An 18,625-nucleotide genomic window follows, 5' to 3' on the forward strand; every position below is an offset into this window, starting at 1 on the left:
CAACCCAACCCAACCCAACCTCACTCTTCCTCTTTGGTACGGTCTTCACCACTCAAAACTTTCAGAAATGAGTCCTACAGATTTTATGGCATAGGTAACTGCCTACTTTTAAGGCCAAGTGCAATCCTCAGGGTATCTGACTTACTGCTTAAAGGGGATTTGGGAACTTACATGCATGTCACTGTTTTCTTCAGAAAAGTTTTTCATCTACAACAAGTATTTAGCTTACCCATATTCTTGCTCTTTTGGTTCACCTTCAGTTCCCTTTTCTTATCTCATGAAGAATTTTTAATGTGACTATTATAAGCTCAGAGAGGACAGAATTCCAAACGCCTCTTTTGACGGTTTGAAATAATTATATGAGCTTAACGTGACCTTGCTCTGTGTAAATGTACACAGTGTCATCTTTATAAAAGATTCAAACAATTAAAAACTATAAATCCCTCCACTGAGCACAGACTGTGAAGTCTGGGATTGGAGGAATATGGTGGGAGCGAGGAAACCATCTCAGTCCTCCTCATTACCTGTATGCCATTTAACAAGATATTAATTCTGACATTAATGTGAAAGATTTATAGTTTCCTGAATCCTACTTGTTAAAAAGAGTTTTTTCTGGGTTGATTAATTTTCTCAGATGCTGAGATGTTTTAGGGCAGTAAGAGCTGCTCTGAATTCGCGTGCTAAGCTTCTGGATTTCATGTTCTCTCCATACAGGAAGAGGACAGGAGAAAAATAGCATTGTAAATTACATTGCTGTCATAATTCAAAGTAGTACTGTATCAAGTAAGAATTCAAATATAGCATAAAGACGTGAGTACATTCACCAGCAAGACAGAAAACATAGGAAAGTAAATTTTGATATTAAAATTATGTGTATGTAATTATAAATGTGTATGCGTAGACTTTTGTTAATGGCACTGATGAATTCTGAAATAACTTTGTTAAATATAGATTAGGAAAATTAAACAATGCTAATTAATAACTTGGAAAAAATTTTTTAAAAATTTTTTAACGTTTATTTATATTTGAGAAAGAGAGACAGGGAGTGAGTGGGGGAGGGGCAGAGAGAGAGGGAGACACAGATTCCGAAGCAGGTTCCAGGCTCTGAGCTGTGAGCACAGAGCCTGACGTGGGGCTCAAACCCACGAACCGTGAGATCATGACCTGAGCCCAAGTTGGTTTCTTAACCAACTGAGCCACCCAGGTGCCCCATAACCTACAAAAAATTTTAAAGCTTATACCTTTAAACCTAGCAGGATCAGGCCTGTATTTGATCTGTACCATAGAAGTGTCTAATATTTTAAGAGCCTATCTTTGAATAATTCAGGGTTTTCTATGGGTTCTGTAACCATGTACTTTTCTACTCATTGCTTAAGCAAGGAAGGAAAAATTCAGACCTAGATCTCTTGAATTTTGTGTCATCTACCAACATGTTTAAATTTAGGATTAATCATAATACGCTGAAAATAATGGCAAAAACACTAAGTACTAAATGGTTACTCCCTTTTAATTTTTAATCTCCTATTAGAAAACCACTTCTTTTTTTTTTTTTAAATATATGAAATTTATTGTCAAATTGGTTTCCATACAACACCTAGTGCTCATCCCAACAGGTGCCCTCCTCAATACCCATCACCCACCCTCCCCTCCCTCCCACCCCCCATCAGCCCTCAGTTTGTTCTCAGTGTTTAAGAGTCTCTTATGCTTTGGCTCTCTCCCACTCTAACCTCTCTTTTTTTTTTCCTTCCCCTCCCCCATGGGTTCCTGTTAAGTTTCTCAGGATCCACATAAGAGTGAAAACATACGGTATCTGTCTTTCTCTGTATGGCTTATTTCACTTAGCATAACACTCTCCAGTTCCATCCACATTGCTACAAAGGGCCATATTTCATTCTTTCTCATTGCCACGTAGTACTCCATTGTGTATATAAACCACAATTTCTTTATCCATTCATCAGTTGATGGACATTTAGGCTCTTTCCATAATTTGGCTATTGTTGAGAGTGCTGCTATAAACATTGGGGTCCAAGTGCCCGTATGCTGATGTATCCCTTGGGTAAATTCCTAGCAGTGCTACTGCTGGGTCATAGGGTACGTCTATTTTTAATTTTTTGAGGAACCTCCACGCTGTTTTCCAGAGCGGCTGCACCAGTTTGCATTCCCACCAACAGTGTAAGAGGGTTCCCGTTTCTCCACATCCTCTCCATCATCTATAGTCTCCTGATTTGTTCATTTTGGCCACTCTGACTGGCGTGAGGTGATATCTGAGTGTGGTTTTGATTTGTATTTCCCTAATGAGGAGCGACGTTGAGCATCTTTTCATGTGCCTGTTGTCCATCCAGATGTCTTCTTTAGAGAAGTGTCTATTCATGTTTTCTGCCCATTTCTTCACTGGATTATTTGTTTTTCGGGTGTGGAGTTTGGTGAGCTCTTTATAGATTTTGGATACTAGCCCTTTGTCCGATATGTCATTTGCAAATATCTTTTCCCATTCTGTTGGTTGCCTTTTAGTTTTGTTGATTGTGTCCTTTGCTGTGCAGAAGCTTTTTATCTTCATGAGGTCCCAATAGTTCATTTTTGCTTTTAATTCCCTTGCCTTCGGGGATGTGTCAAGTAAGAAATTGCTACGGCTAAGGCCAGAGAGGTCTTTTCCTGTTTTCTCCTCTAGGGTTTTGATGGTTTCCTGTCTCACATTCAGGTCCTTTATCCATTTTGAGTTTATTTTTGTGAATGGTGTAAGAAAGCGGTCTAGTTTCAACCTTCTGCATGTTGCTGTCCAGTTCTCCCAGCACCATTTGTTAAAGAGACTGTCTTTTTTCCATTGGATATTCTTTCCTGCTTTGTCAAAGATGAGTTGGCCATACGTTTGTGGGTCTAGTTCTGGGGTTTCTATTCTATTCCATTGGTCTATGTGTCTGTTTTTGTGCCAATACCATGCTGTCTTGATTACAGCTTTGTAGTAGAGGCTAAAGTCTGGGATTGTGATGCCTCCTGCTTTGGTCTTCTTCTTCAAAATTACTTTGGCTATTCAGGGCCTTTTGTGGTTCCATGTGAATTTTAGGATTGCTTGTTCTAGCTTCGAGAAGAATGCTGGTGTGATTTTGATTGGGATTGCATTGAATGTGTAGATAGCTTTGGGTAGTATTGACATTTTGACAATATTTATTCTTGAAAACCACTTCTTATAGGATTAAAGTTGCCAAACAGGTGTCAACTTCCTTTAGATAAGCAGAATATTCAGTAGTTCTTCCAACTATTTTTTAAAAAAGAAACAACTTCTAGAGGCACAGCATGAAGCTATTTCTCTGCAATACCAATTTGTGACATGTATCTTTATCTTTTATTAGAGTTATATGGTATCTAGTAAAATTTCTTCTACTTTATACCCAATAATCTCATAATTATTAGTTAAATTTAATTAATTTCTGCCTCCTATTTAAATATTGTAGCTAATTTTTTTATGGAAGTAACATATGGTTGGCAGAGTACAAGTCAACTAGCATTTATTCATTACCAACTATTTGCTCTGAAAGATGGAGTTGGAAAGGAAGTACAGCTCTTAATGAGGTCGAAACACAACTGTAGAGAAAAATATATAACAGCAGAGAACAATATATATCCAAGTGCTAAAGTATGTCCTACAAAATGAACTGTAAGAGCAGTCAGAGGGAAAGATACACTGTGCTGGCATTGAAAGCTGTGAAATAGCTTAATAGTTTATCTTTTCCACCTCATTTTTTATTTTTATTTACTTATTTTTTAATGCCCTTCTTATTTATTTATTTTCTTAAGTGAACTCTACCCCCAGTGTGGGGCTTGAACTCATGATCCCAAGATCAAGAGTTGCATGCTTTAGCCACTGAGCCAGCCCGGCACCCCTCCACCTCGCTTTTTTAGATTTCATAAGTAAATGGGAAAATATTAGATTATATGCTTTTTTTGTGAAGGCACTCCACAAATCAGAAAATCAATCCTTAGACTATAGCGAGCTGAATATGTGTATGTATGTGCTCACCTGTATATATTCCTAACACTATGATTGAAGGCTTTTTAGTTTTTTTCTTTGAGGATAAGGATTATGTCTTAATTTTTTTTTATCTTCGTCTCTAGAGTCCATATGGATGCTCAATAAATGGGGACATGCTACTCTATTACCTCCTTTAAAGCAATGACTGTAGCATTTATGAAGCAGGTGTTTATGTTTCTGAATCAATCTAAGTTGAAAGAATTTATTTTAATTAATCACTATTTCTATATCCTATGTTTCTGCTTAATTTTTATTCTCTGACAATGTGACCTTAAAGCAAATAATTTAACCTCTCTTTGTGCTTCAGTTTTTATTTTAATTTGTTTTTATTGATGCCTAATTGATATTTAACATTATATTAGTTTAGGTGTACAATATAATGATTTGATACTTGCATATACTATGAAACAGTCACCACAATAAGTATTGTTTCTCCCTTCACCATATGTAGTCACATAATATACAATATAATGTTGTTGACTCTAGACTCTAGTGCATTGTATCCTCATGACTTACTTATTTTATGGGGAAGTTTGTACCTCTTAACCCCTTCTCCCATTTCACCCACACCATATACCTTCTTACCTCTGGCAACTATGAGTCTGCTCTCTGCATGTTATGTATGAGTTTGGTTATATTTGTTTTGCTTGTTCGTTGGTTTTGTTTTTTTAGATTCCACATATAAGTGAAATCATATGGTATTTGTCTTCCTTTGTCTAATTCACTTCACTTAGCATTATACCCTCAAAGTCCATTCATGTTGTCACAAATGGCAAGCTTTCATTCTTTTTTATGGCTGAATAGCATTCCAATGTGTGTGTGTGTGTGTGTGTATCTCACATCTTTATCCATCCACCAATGGATGCTTTAGTTGTTTTACTATCTTTGCTATTGTGAATAATACTGCAGTGAACGTAAGGGTGCATATATCTTTTCTAATTAACGTCTACATTTTCTTCATATAAATATACAGAAGTAGAGTTGCTGGATCATGTGGTAGTGTTCTTTTCTTTTGAGGAAATTTCATACTGTTTTTCATAGTGGCTGCATCGATCTACATTCCCACCAGTGATGCACAAAGGTTCCCTTTTCTCCATATCCTCACTAGCACTTGCTATTTCCCATCTTTTTGAAAATAGCCATTATGACAGGTGAGAGATGATATCTCATTGTGGTTTTGATTTGTATTTCCCTGATGATTAGTGTTGCTGAGCATTTTTTTCATGTGACTGTTGGCCATCTGTATGCCTTCTTTGGAAAAGTGTCTATTTAGATCTTCTGCCTGTCATTTAATCAGATTGTTTTTTTGTTATTGAATTATATGAGTTCTTTATCTATTTTGGCTATTAACCCCTTATGAATATATGACTTGCAGATATCTCAGGAGGTTGCCTTTTTATTTTATTGAGTTTCCTTTCAATTTTATTTTATTTAGTTTATTGAGTTTCCTTTCAATAAAGGAGGTTTGTAGAGGTTTGTAGAGCTGTGTAGAGGTTTTTAGTCTGATGTAGTTCCATTTGTTTATTTTTGCACTTGTTGCCTTTGCCTGGAATCAGTTACATATATGTATACATATATGTATATATATACTGCCAAGAGCAACGTCAAATAGCCTACTGCCTATGTTTTCTTCCAGGAATTTTGTGGTTTCTGGTCTTATATTCAAGTCTTTAATCCAGTTTGATTTCATTTATGTATGGTGAAAGATAGAGGTTCAGTTTCATTCTTTTGCATGTGGCTGTCCAATTTTCCCAATACCATTTATTAAAGAGACTGTCTTTTCCCCATTGTATATTCTTGCCTCCTTTGTCACAAATTAATTGACCATATGTGGGTGGGGTTTTTTCCTGGGCTCTTTATTCTGTTTGATTTATCTTTATGTCTATTTTGTGCCAATACTGTTTTGATTATTATAGCATTGTAATTGAAATCAGGAAGCATGATGCTTCGAGCTTTATTCTTTCTCAAGGTGGCTTTGGCTATATGGGATCTCATGTGCTTCCATACAAATTTTAAGATTCTTCGTTCTATTTCTGTGGAAAATTCTACTGGAATTTTGGTAGGAATTGCACTGAATCTATAGATTGCTTTGGATAATATGGATATTTTAATAATATTCTTCAGTCTATGAGCATGGGATATCTTTCCGTTTGTTTGTGTGTTCTTCAGTTTCTTTCATCAGTGTTGTATAGTTTTCATTATACAGATCTTTTACCTGGTTGGTTAAACTTAGTCCTAAGTATTTTATTCTTTTTGGTGCAGTTGTAAGTGGAACTGTTTTCTTAATTTCTCTTTCTGATAGTTTGTGGTTACAGCATAAAAACACAACAGTGTTGTATGTTGATTATGTATCCAGCAACTTTACTGAATTTGTTTATTGTAATACTTTTTTTTGGTGGAGTCTTGTAGAAATTTCTATGTGTAGAATCATATTGTCCACAAATGGTGACAGTTTCACCTCTTCCTTTCCAATTTAGATGCATTTTAATTTCTGTTTCTCACGTAATTGCTCTGGACTTCCAACACTATGTTGAATGAAAGTATCAAGAGTGGGCATTCATGTCTTGTTCCTGATTGTTAGAGGAAAAGTTTTCAGCTTTTTACCATTGAGTATGTTTGCTGTGGGCTTATCATATATGGGCCTTTTTAGGTTGAGGTACATTCACTATAATAGCTTTTTTGAGAGTTTTTATCATAAATGGATATTGAATTTTGTCAGATGTTTTTTCCACATCTACTTAGATGATCACATGATTGTTAGCCTTCATTTTCTTAATGTGGTATGTAACATTGATTTATTTGCACATGTTGAAACATCCTTGCATCCCTGGAATAAATTCCACTTCATCATGTTGTATGATCTTTTCAATGTATTGTTGAATTTGTTTGCTAATATTTTGTTGAAGATCTTTGCATCTATGTTCATCAGGGATATTGGCCTGTAATTTTCTGTTTTTCTGGTGTCTTGCCTATCTTTGGTATCGAGGTAATGCTGGCTTATAAAATGAGTTTGGAAGCATTCCATTCTCTTCAGTTTTTTGGAAGAGTTTGAGAAGGATAGATATTAAATCTTAGTAAAAGTTGGATAGAATTCACCAGTAAAGCTGTCTGGTCCTGGACTCCTGCATCTGCAACTCTGTTTCCTTCCCTAAGTTAGGGAGATTTTCAGTCATTATTTCTTCAAATAAGTTTTCTGTTCCTTTCTCTCTCTCTCTTCTCTTGGACCCCTATAACACAAATGTCATTCCACTTGATGTTTCATAGGTCCCTTAAACTATTGTCACTGTTCAAATTTTTTTTTTTTTGCTGTTAGATTTTGGTGAGTTTCACTCCCCCATTTTCTAGGTCACTGATCCTTTCTTCAGCTTCATCTAGTCTGTTGTTGAACCCCTCTTGTGTATCTTTCAGTTCCGTAGCTGCATTCTTCAGCTTTCTAATTTCTGTTCGGTACTTCCTTATATTTTCAATCTCTTTGTTGAAGCTCTTGCTGTGTTCATCTACTCTTCTGAAATCGGTAAGCATCTTTATGACCATTACTTTGAATTCTTTATCAGGTAAATTATTTATCTCCATTTCATTAAGATTTTTTCTGGAGTTTTATCTTGTTGTTTTGTTTGGAACCTATTCCCTTTACCTCATTTTGCTTGATTCTCTGTCTTTGTTTCTATGTATTAAGCACAACTGCTATCTCTCCCAGTCTTAAAGGAGAGGTCTCAGGAAGGTAGAATGTATTTCAGTCTGCTCTCTGTGCAGTCCCCTGAGGGTGGTAGCCTGCCAAGGACTGTCTCTCTGATCATTTCAGCCACCATGGGGCCCAGAAATGCAAACCCCCTGGCCACCAGAGCCAGGCACTCAAGAGGTATCCCTTCTGTGGACAGCATACACCTGTCAGCTTTGGTGGGGCCATAGGGAGGGATGGGTCAGGACAGTACCATCCATTGGATTTACTGGGGTGAGGCCTCAAGGGAGCACCCAGCTGGGTAGCCTATTTGCTGAGGTCAGTGAGGCAGAGCCATTTGGTAGCACAGGGCCAGGGCAAGCAGCACTAGCAAGATAGAGAATGCAAAAATGGCACCTGCCATCATCTTTATCCCCAGAGAGAGTTCGAATAGACCCCTGCCACTCCCACAGATGATTTAAGATTAGCCAGTAAATCTTTTCATATATGATCTAAGTTCTTTCCAACCTGCTGCTTTTGTGCTGGGATCCAAGATGGGTAAGTCTGTGCATGAGCCCTTTAAGAGTGGAGTCTCCATTTCCTGGAGCCTTTTGGTTCTTCTGGTGTTTTGGTTTTCAAAGCCAGACATTTTGGAGGCTCATCTCCCTGGTGCAGTTCCCAAGGATGGGAATACCTCATATGGGGCTTGAACCCCACACTCCTCAGGGATATAGTCCATATTTGTGGGATCCCTCCTGCTTGTGGGTTGCCACACTGGAGTGTGGGGTTTTGGTGAGACTACATCTCTACCTCTCCTACCCATCTTGATGTACCCCCCCCTTTTTTAATATTTTATTTTTAAGTTATCTCCACACCCAACATGGGGCTCAAACTCACAACCTCAAGATCAAGAGTTGCATGCTTCACTGACTGAGCCAGCCAGGTGCCCTTGATGTAGCCTTTTTATCCTTTATTGTGGTGGAGCTGTTCAGCTAGTTTTCAGGTCTTTTTCAGAGACAGTTCTATATGGAGCTGAAGATATGATGTTTGTGGAAGAGTTGAGTTCAAGGTTTTCCTATGCTACTATTTGAACCACTCACTTATTTTAATTTTTTATTTTAAAATAATTATGGACTCACAAGAAGTTGTAAAATGAGTACAGAGGGGTCTTATATACCTGTCATCCAAATTTCCCAAATGGATCTCACACAACTGTAGTATGTTTCAAAGCCAGGGAATTGACGTTGTGTGCCTTTTAAGTTGGATAAAGAAATACCAAAATTTCAGGGTTGCTGGGAAGCTAAAATGAAATAGTCAGTTTGGAGCAAGTAGCTAGTACCTGGCATAGCTGTGCTCAACTTGTTTCAATTCTCTTTTTCTTTCCCATTTTTTTCCTCTCTTTCTCTATTTTATTTTTCTAAAATTGCCTATCAAGCTCTATTCTTCATAAAACTAGTAAGGTAAAAGTAAGTATTTCATAATACGTACTAAAACTTAAGCAGTGGTTGTAGGGGATCAAATTATAGGAGACTTATAAGTTGTACTTTTCTGTAATGTACAAGGTTTGAGGTTTTATCATTTTGTGTTTTTTCCGAAGAATAGCATGTTTTATTTTTGTCGTCAGAAAACATAAGAAAGAAGACAAAAACAAATCTAAATGATAAACCTTCCAGGAATGTGTGTGGTAAGCCAGTAAAGGATTACTAAAAAGGGTATGGCAAAACCAAAGCTTATTACTCAGTTTTGCAATCCCTATTTTCCATTTACTTATATGTAAAGTATTTGAAGCATGATTGAGCGAGTATTTCAGTAGTACAACATGCTTACTGCAATGTTTAGAAGAAATCCAGTTTTCCTGAAAAATATTGTTAATTTTTTTTTTTTTTTTTTTTTTTTTTTTTTTGAGAGAGAGAGAAAGAGTGCAAGCAGGGGAAAGATGCAGAGGGAGTAGAGAGTTTCCTAAGCAGGCTCCACGCTCAATGCAGAGCCCAACACAGGGCTTAATCCCACTACCCTGGGATCATGACCTGAGCTGAAATCAAGAGTCAGATGTTCAACCACCTGAGCCACCCAGGTGCCCCCTTGTTAATTTTTTAAACAAGATCTTACCTATTTGGCAGAGAAATGTTTAAGGAGTTTAGTGTGCATTTCAACTTGAAAAACAAGTATATTTAACTAAAAACAGATAAACCTTTTCATCTGTATTCATTAATTAGTAGTCAGATATATTTCAGATAACATTAACAGGTAACTTCTTCTGAAGTCCTCTATCTTAAAGCCTTCTATATATTAATTTATGAAGAAAAAAGATTTGATATGCAAACAAAACGTATTTAAATGGCTTTTTTTTTTTTAACATTTTACTTATTTTTGAGACAGAGAGAGACAGAGCATCAACAGGGGAGGGGCAGAGAGAGAGAGGGAGACACAGAATCGGAAGCAGGCTCCAGGCTCTGAGCCATCAGCCCAGAGCCCGACGTGGGGCTCAAACTCACGGACCGCGAGATCGTGACCTGAGCTGAAGTCGGACGCTTAACCGACTGAGCCACCCAGGCGCCCCTTAAATGGCTTTTTCTTTTTAATTTTCTCCATCATCTCTTAAATGTTAGTGTAGTTGAGGAGAGGCATAGTTATAAAATTTAATTTTATTGCTAGAAAAGATGTGGCATTTGGGTTTTTTTCAACCCCTTTACATTACAGATATTTTAAAAATACTCTTTAGTAAGTGCTCAGTGGTAGTAAAGCCAGGTTTTGAACTCAGGCCTATAGACTTGCAGTGTTGTATATTTTTTTCTACATCATACTGCTTTTCCCCCCTATTGGAATTGGTCAACTTCATTGAAACCCCTTGGGTTGCCAGGGTGGCGCAGTCTGTTGGGCGTCTGACTTCAGCTCAGGTCATGATCTTGTGGTCTGTAAGTTTGAGCCCCGCATCAGGCTCTGTGCTGACAGCTCAGAGCCTGGAGCTGCTTCGGATTCTGTGTCTCCCTCTCTCTCTGCCCCTCCCCCACTCACACTCTGTCTGTCTGTCTGTCTCTCTCTCTTTCTCTCTCTCAAAAGTAAAGATTAAAAAAAAATTAAAAGTAAAAAAGAAATTGAAACCCCTTGTCTTTGACCACACCCTCTTTACCCTCTATTTCTCTCTCTTTTTTAATCTTTAATTTTTTTTTTAACATTTATTTATTTTTGAGAGAGCACAAGCAAAGGAGAGGGGGAAACACAGAATCTGCAGGCTCCAAGCTCTGAGCTGTCAGCACAGAGCCCAACGTGGGGCTCGAACTCAAAACTGTGAGATCATGAGCTGAAGTCGGATGCTTAACTGACTGAGCCACCCAGGTGCCTCTGCCTCTCTCTCCCTCTCTCTCTCTCTCTCTCTCTCTCTCTCTCTCTCTCTCTCTAAAAGAGAGAGAAAGCACACAAGTGGGGAGAGGGACAGAGGGAGAGAGAGAATCTTAAGCAGGCTTCATGCTTGACATGACCCTGGGATCGTGAGCTGAGCCCAAATCCAGAGTCAGACACTGAACTGACTGAGCCACCCAGGCACCCCTCTTATTTCTTTATACCTCCCCAAGATGCTACAAATTTGATTGCTCACTCTTTAGAATCCATGAACCCCTTATGACTCTATTTGACTTCTTATCCTGCCTGGCCCATGTGGGCATGGATCAGTTATTTCAAAAAGTATTTTCTTTATTATCAATTAAATTAATTCTTTGACTGTGGATATATACAAGTAATATAAGAGTTATAAAGTTTCCTGACCTTATATTTTTTTAATCTTCCAGATTCTTCTCACCTCTTGACTTTATAATAGTCTCTAACCCTAATCTTGGGTCATTTTATTTTTGCTTGAGAATAAAGTCATGAATCACGTTAACAGAATCTGGGACATATGTATGTTGCTTAATTTCATCTAGGCTGTAATCTCATCTTTTCATAAAATCTATGACTTATATACACGGTTTTTTTTTTTTCAGATCTTTTCTGTTCTTTGCAAACTATGAAGTTGCTTTTCTCATTTAGATTCCCACTCTCAGTTTATTGTCTTGCCTTCTGCTTAGTTCATTTTTGTCCTTGTAGTCACTTTCTGGCACAAGCTGCTTTCTGGGGATCACAGGCCCCTTGAAGTCCTCTTTACATTGTTGAAGACATTTTAGCACTCTATATACTCTATACAGTCTTTCTTTTTTTTTAAGTTTATTTATATATTTTGAGAGACAGTGCACATGTGAGTTGGGGAGGGGCAGAGATTGAGAGAGAGAGAGAGAGAGAGAGAGAATTCCAAGTTGGCTCTGCACTGCCAGCATAGAGTCCAGTGCGGGGCTCGAACTCAAAAACCATGAGATCATGACCTGAGCCAAAATCAAGAATCAGTCACTTAACAGACCAAACCACCCAGGAGCCCCAACAAATATCTGTTTCATGCAGGTTGATGGGTCAGATTTTTCTTAAGCTTCATTGCCAAGAAAAGTGGTCACTCTGAAGCAGCTGATTTATTTTTAATCTGTATATGCTGTAAACATTTTGACTGGTCATGCTTCACACTTTATTTTGCCCATTGAAAACTTGAAGCAATGTTTAACTGTCCACACTAACAAAATAACCTTACCTCTAGTTTCATCTTTTTATTTAAAATTCTATTAACATCTTCTTCCCTGCCTTCTTCATCTCCTGTGTGTAATGTTGGATCGCATGTGTTTCTTTTGTTTTGAAAAGGTAATACACACACACACACACACACACACACACACACACACATTTTAATAAAATCCAGTAGTACAGAAAGCACACTTGGAAAAATAAAACTCAATGTAGAGGATAATCAGCAAAATGAAAAGGAATTTGTGCTGAGGTTTCAGAAAAACTGTCAGAAGTCATTTTATTAATAAGTTCGTTAGCAGGAAGATGAACTAGTAAATGTTCATTTTAACCACTAGGACTTAGACTGAGTTTGTTACAGCTCTGTACACAAACAGGTGTAGATGGTGTTCTCATAAACTATTGCTGCTTTACACTAATTTATAAAGTTTGATGAACCATCAACGTTTCTTACTAGCCATTGTTTTATAGCTTTGTGTGATTACCTAAAAATGTTTTAGATAAATTTAACTACAGAGAAGATTCCCAGGCTTCATTGAAAAAAAGGTAAACATTTATAGCATAAGCAAGTATCTCATCTCCTTTCCCTGGATGGTAAGAGCATAGAAACAAATAAATTAATATAGAGAAAAATGCACCCAATCCTTTTTATTGTTTTCTTAACAAATCTAGCTCATATAGTAATTTACAATACACTATAACCACAACAATAAAAGGTCTTATTAAGTCAAATCATGGAAGAGGGGGTAATCAATTTTTCCTTTAGTTATAATAGAAAATTTTTGAATGCCCACTATATGCCAGCCTCTGTACTTATTGAATATTGGCCACCTATTATGTGACAGTTACTTTGCTAGGAACTGGTAAACAAACACCACATGCTACTTGCCCTCATTTAATCTGCCCACTAACTCTATGCAAGAGGTATATTATGGCTGAGAAAATTTGAGGCTCAGAGAGGTTAACTAGATGGTTCAGAGTCACACAGTCATTCAATAGTGGAGGTATGATTTGAATATAGGTCTGTCTTATTCCAAAATTTGTGCCCTCCCACAAAGTTACAATATGAGTGTGCCAGAGGGGCAGGGGGAGTATAAGCACATACAAAGTCATATAAAGGCATGGAACCCAGTAACCTGCATTGCCTAGCTGAGCCTGCTGTTTTATCTGGCTTGGATAATCTTGTCTAGATGATTGGTGTAGCCTCCTCACTGGCCCCTCTATAGTCTATAGCAGCCAGAGTGACCCTCCTAAAATATGAACCCTATCATGTCACTCCTCTGTACAGAAACTTCCAGTGGAGGTTCCCCCCTCTATACCCCCATTCCTTTCTCCTGCCTCCATACCTTGAAATAACCACAGCCATTGCCATTAGTTTGTTGTATATCCTTTCAACTTTGGGTATTGGTTTATAACCTTTTTATTTAAACAAAAATAGGATAAACTGTACACATTCTACATATTCTGCAAGTTGCTTTTTCTCTTATATTTACAGTTGAATAGCCTATGTTTTTTTTTTAAGTTTGTTTATTTTGAGGGAGACAGAGACAACACAAGTGGGGTAGGGGCGGAGAGCAGGAGACAGAATCACAAGCAGGATCCACACTGTCAGCACAGAGCCCGACATGGAGTTTGAACTCATGAAATCGTGAGATCATGATCTGAACTGAAACCAAGAGTCAGACACTTAACTGACTGAGCCACCCAAGCACCCCAAATAGCCTGTGTTACAAAGTAGAATGGGGAAAGTTTTCTGTTTTATTGGTTCCAGATTACATGACTATTTTATGATACTGCCATATGATTGTGAATTTTATCTACATAAAACAAATAACATCTTTTAAACAATTATATTTTTGTATCTACAACAGGAAATAACTCATTTTAAAAATTACTGTTGCCCTAAGAGTGTAATGTTTGTTGTGCAGAAAGATTTTTCACCAGAGCAAACTCTTTAACTATACATGACTTGGCATAGATGCTTGAATTATAAGTAATTATTACAGTTTCTTTAAGAAAAAATTTTTTGATGTTTGTTTATTTTTGAAAGAGTGTGAGTGGGTGAGGAGCAGAGACACAGAATCTGAATCAGGCTCAAGGCTCTGAGCTGTCAGTCCAGAGCCCGACGTGGGGCTCGAACTCGCAAACTGCGAGATGATGACCTGAGCCCAAGTCAGACGCTTAACTGACTGAGCCACTCAGACACCCCAGTAATTACTACAGTTTCTTCTTTACTGTAGTTAACTCTCAGTTGAGCAATTTCAACTGCTTTTGCCTCCACTCATTAGTAGAGATAGTAAGGGTATATAAAGTAAAATGTAGGAGAACTGAGGGCCAATAATGGAGCCAGAGGACTTGGCTCTACATGATCAAGGCTAATGAGTTATTTGATAAATGCAATGTGCCATTGTAGGTAAAGACTGCAAACTATGGCCTCAGATTTGCTTTTGATGAAAAACAGGATTTCATTTATTTCCTTGTTTTAGTTTTGTATTAAATATGTTAAAACCTTTTCATTTTTAATTGCAGTCTCGAGTTATAGCTGTACTGGATTGGGAGCTTTCAACCATTGGTCATCCTTTGTCAGACTTAGCTCATCTCTCCATGTTCTACTTTTGGCCAAGGACAGTTCCAATGCCAAATCAAAGTTCTTATTTTCAAGAAAACATAGGTATGAAACCATCATGTTGCCTAAATTGCTATTAATATAAAATTATATTTATTATTCTTCATAATTAAAAGGTAAGATTATATAGCAATTTTAGTTAAGAACTTTTAATTAATTTCTTGAAATGTTTCTAAATCATTTTGTTCTTGATTTTTCTGAACATAGCATTTCACTTTTAGCAATTTATGATAAAATATAGCCTTTTTATATACATCATTCTTTTTAGAAGTCAACATTCAGAACATGTTTGTTATTCAGATTAATGGTTATTATATTCAGTTTTATACACATATGCAATTTTATTACAGTTTGAAATAATCACCATGATATCTTTCATTAAATTTTACAGTATGTGCTATTTTTATAGGGATACCATCAATGGAAGAAATGATTTCAATATATTGCCGCTGCAGAGGAATTAATTCTATTCTTCCTAACTGGAATTTCTTTATTGCCCTGGCATATTTTAAAATGGCTAGCATAGCACAGGTAATTCACTCTTTTTAACCTGTGTTTCACTTTTATTTATTAATGTAATGTTCACAATATTTTCTGGTCTTCAGGAGTTTTATATTCTTTGTCCTTAGATCATTTTGCTTTCGATAATGACAAATACCAAATATGGTTGAATATGAATCCAGAATTTACAGAATAGGAACTTGGCAAGGGAAAAAACCGAGTAGCAAAATGTGTTATCACTTTTGGGGGAGGGGAGGGGAGAAAGACATAAAGAGAAAAAGAGAAAGCCATGTGAAGATTCGGTATTACCTGAATATCCATTTTAAGAAAGAGCTAAAATCTTTTAATGATGTTTGCTTCAAATATAAAACCATTTATTAACAAGGGCCATGATAAAGAAAGAAATAATTTTTGCATGTCCCAAAGCCTCGCATAGTACCTAGAATATAGTTGCCTCTTAATATATGTTTTTGAGAGAATAGATGAGTAAAATTTTCCATTTTCTAACAAGGTCATATTTATGTGATTAATTTTGAGAGGAAATTGAGCATACATTTAGTTTTTTATATTATGGCTTCATCTGAAACGTATTTGTCTTTATACTGATTTAGTTTCCATGTGCTTTGAATCTCGGGAGTTTATTTAAGAAACTGAGATGCTTTATCAGTGGCAAAAGGCTAGGGCTTGGTGGAATAAGTAAATAAGAGATTTCAGAAACAAAAAAGAATGGGAAAAGAATTAAGGTTTTTTTCCCCTTGTCTCCAGAGTCCATGCTATCCATGAACAACTGAAATGTCTTCTAGGATATAGTTGTATTACATTTCATCCTGTGTTTTAGAATCATGTTAATCACGTTGATTGGATGGGTTTCTCAAAATAGGGATTATGGTATGTTTTTTATATTTGTCAGCTTCCACGAATAGGCTTTGAATTTAAAATGGATTTTCTTTTCAAACAAAAGTTTGACGTGGGTTATGTTGAAATTAATATGTATGTCATACATTATATGTGGTAACCTTAGAGATGATCATAAACATTCTATTCTAACTATAAATATGAAATTGGAAATGATGGAAAAACTGTTAGGGTATATTATTGCATAAAGAATTACATGAAGAAATAAAACTAAGGAGATTCAGTTGATTGTGTTTGGGTGGAAGAAGCAAGGGAGAGGAGAGTGTGCTATGTTGAAAGCATAGAGCATGGAGAAGAGAGGCACCTGGGTGGCTCAGTTGGTTAAGCGTCCCACTCTTGGTTTCGATTCAGGTCATGATCTCCTGGTTCCTGAGTTCAAACCCCATGTTGAGCTCTGCATTGACAGCAGAGCCTGCTTGGGATTCATATTCTCTCTCTCTCTCTCTCTCTCTCTCTCTCTCTCTCTCTCTCTCTCTCTCTCTCTGCCTCTCCCCTGCATGTGTGCTCTGTCTCTCTCTCTCTAAAAATAAATGAACTTTAAAAAAAAAGAACATGGAGAAGAAAGAAAAACTAATTAGAATTCAACTAACACTGGTCAAGGAGACAGTTAACTAATTTAGGAGTCAAAAAAAATGAGGGAAAATTTTCGTAGAGATCATGTCATTGCCTTCTCTTTAGTTTTATAGTTGTTTTGTTTGTTTGTTTTTTACTTTATTTTTGTGTCTGTAGATTTTCTTCCAGTATGAAGGGAAAATAGTGATCTTTAGAGGTGATATAATTTGCCAATTTGGTATCTTTGTTAGCTTCTGAACTCATTTTCAAGTTTGATTTGATTTCCAGTTATAATTCTGTTAGGATAAGAGTGTGTCAACCAAATTATGCATGTATAACTCTTTAATTTAAGAAGGTGTAATTATCCTTGCATGTAAATAAGTAGAATTGGTGATCTGATTTACATCTTGATACCTTGTGAGTTTAGGGACTCATAGCTGGGAAACTGGAAAGACTAGATAGCTGAAGAACAGTTTTCAATGAATCCTAATTGCTCTATGTTAATTTATTTATAGGGAGTATATCGTAGATATCTTCAGGGAAATAATGCATCTGAGAATAGCTTTCTGTTTGCCAAGATTGTGCAACCTCTGGCAGAAACTGGATTACAACTCTCAAAACGGTAAGCAAAATGAATTCCTTGGATACCTCAAATTAGAGCCTTTATTAGATATATGAAGGTTGTAAACTTTGGGATAGGGACTGTTTTTATTGATTACACCGGGATTGCTGCTGCCAATCACAGTAGTTTTTTGGTAACTCTCTTATAGGCCTGAAAATCAAAAGACTTCAAATATAAAAAAAAATTATAATCCATATTCATGATTAAAAGTAATTTTTTTTGCCAACTTGAGTCTATAAACTTTTAAAGACATAGATAAAACTCTCAAATGTTTCGATTCAACGAACGTAACATAAGTTACTTACATATACCTATTTAAAATTACATATTACAGGGACACCTGGGTGGCTCAGTTGTTTGAGCATCCGACTCTTGATTTTGGTTCAGGTCATGATCCCAGGGTCGTGGGATTGAGCTCCGTGTGGGGCTCTACACTGTGTGTGAAGCCTGCTTAGGATTCTCCCCAGCCCCTCTCCCCCACTCACACACTGTCTCTGAAAAATAAAATAAAGTAACATAAAAGATGATTTATTAACTTTAGCAGTATTGCTCTTTTCTATCATATTTCATGAAACTTTATTCAATCACTTCATAAGTGTCTCTGAAATCCATATCTCCATCAGTGGAGCACTTTTCAAGGCATCTAATTCACTTGCCAACCACACACTCCCATCTAAGTGCTGTGATCTATAGCACTTACTGAGTGCGTGGATGATGGTGTCCCTGGAAATACTGTCCAAGCCGTAAGTTCCCGTGGCATAACATTAGGACAGTTATGTCTTACAATTCATTTATAGATGGATATTTGTGTTCTCCTCAACATAACAGCTGACTGTGTTGCTCTTCATAAAGATCTTTAAAGTTCTTGTTTATAATGACAGCCAACAGTTGTACTTGTGAGGAATATACTAAGAATAATTACTAAATCTATTCAATTTCTTCACTTGCTTTTTTTAGAGATTGTGATAAGTGGCTTTAATAAAGATTCAAAACTACCACTGATTAAGGTCAGGCCAGGCTTATGTTTTACCAAGTAGTGCTTTCAGCATTAGCGTTTAATGTTCAAAGTAAAGGGATTCTGCATTCATTCCGTAATATGAAAAACTTAAGAAATTAGAAATATGG

At 36.7% G+C, this 18,625-nt stretch overlaps 1 protein-coding gene across 1 annotated transcript in view; it reads left to right on the forward strand.

Moving 5' to 3' along the window:
- Positions 1-18,625, forward strand: part of ACAD11 (acyl-CoA dehydrogenase family member 11) — a 94,787-nt gene that overhangs the window by 13,057 nt on the left and 63,105 nt on the right. The window contains exons 6-8 of the mRNA XM_019436507.2: positions 14,814-14,955; positions 15,320-15,441; positions 17,394-17,500. Of these exons, the coding sequence (XP_019292052.2) occupies positions 14,814-14,955; positions 15,320-15,441; positions 17,394-17,500 (371 nt within the window). The remainder of the gene's footprint in view (positions 1-14,813; positions 14,956-15,319; positions 15,442-17,393; positions 17,501-18,625) is intronic.

The sequence above is a fragment of the Panthera pardus genome, unplaced genomic scaffold (genome assembly GCF_024362965.1).
Source record: "Panthera pardus isolate Hobbes unplaced genomic scaffold, ASM2436296v1 HiC_scaffold_16, whole genome shotgun sequence".
NCBI classification, from domain to species: Eukaryota; Metazoa; Chordata; class Mammalia; order Carnivora; family Felidae; genus Panthera; species Panthera pardus.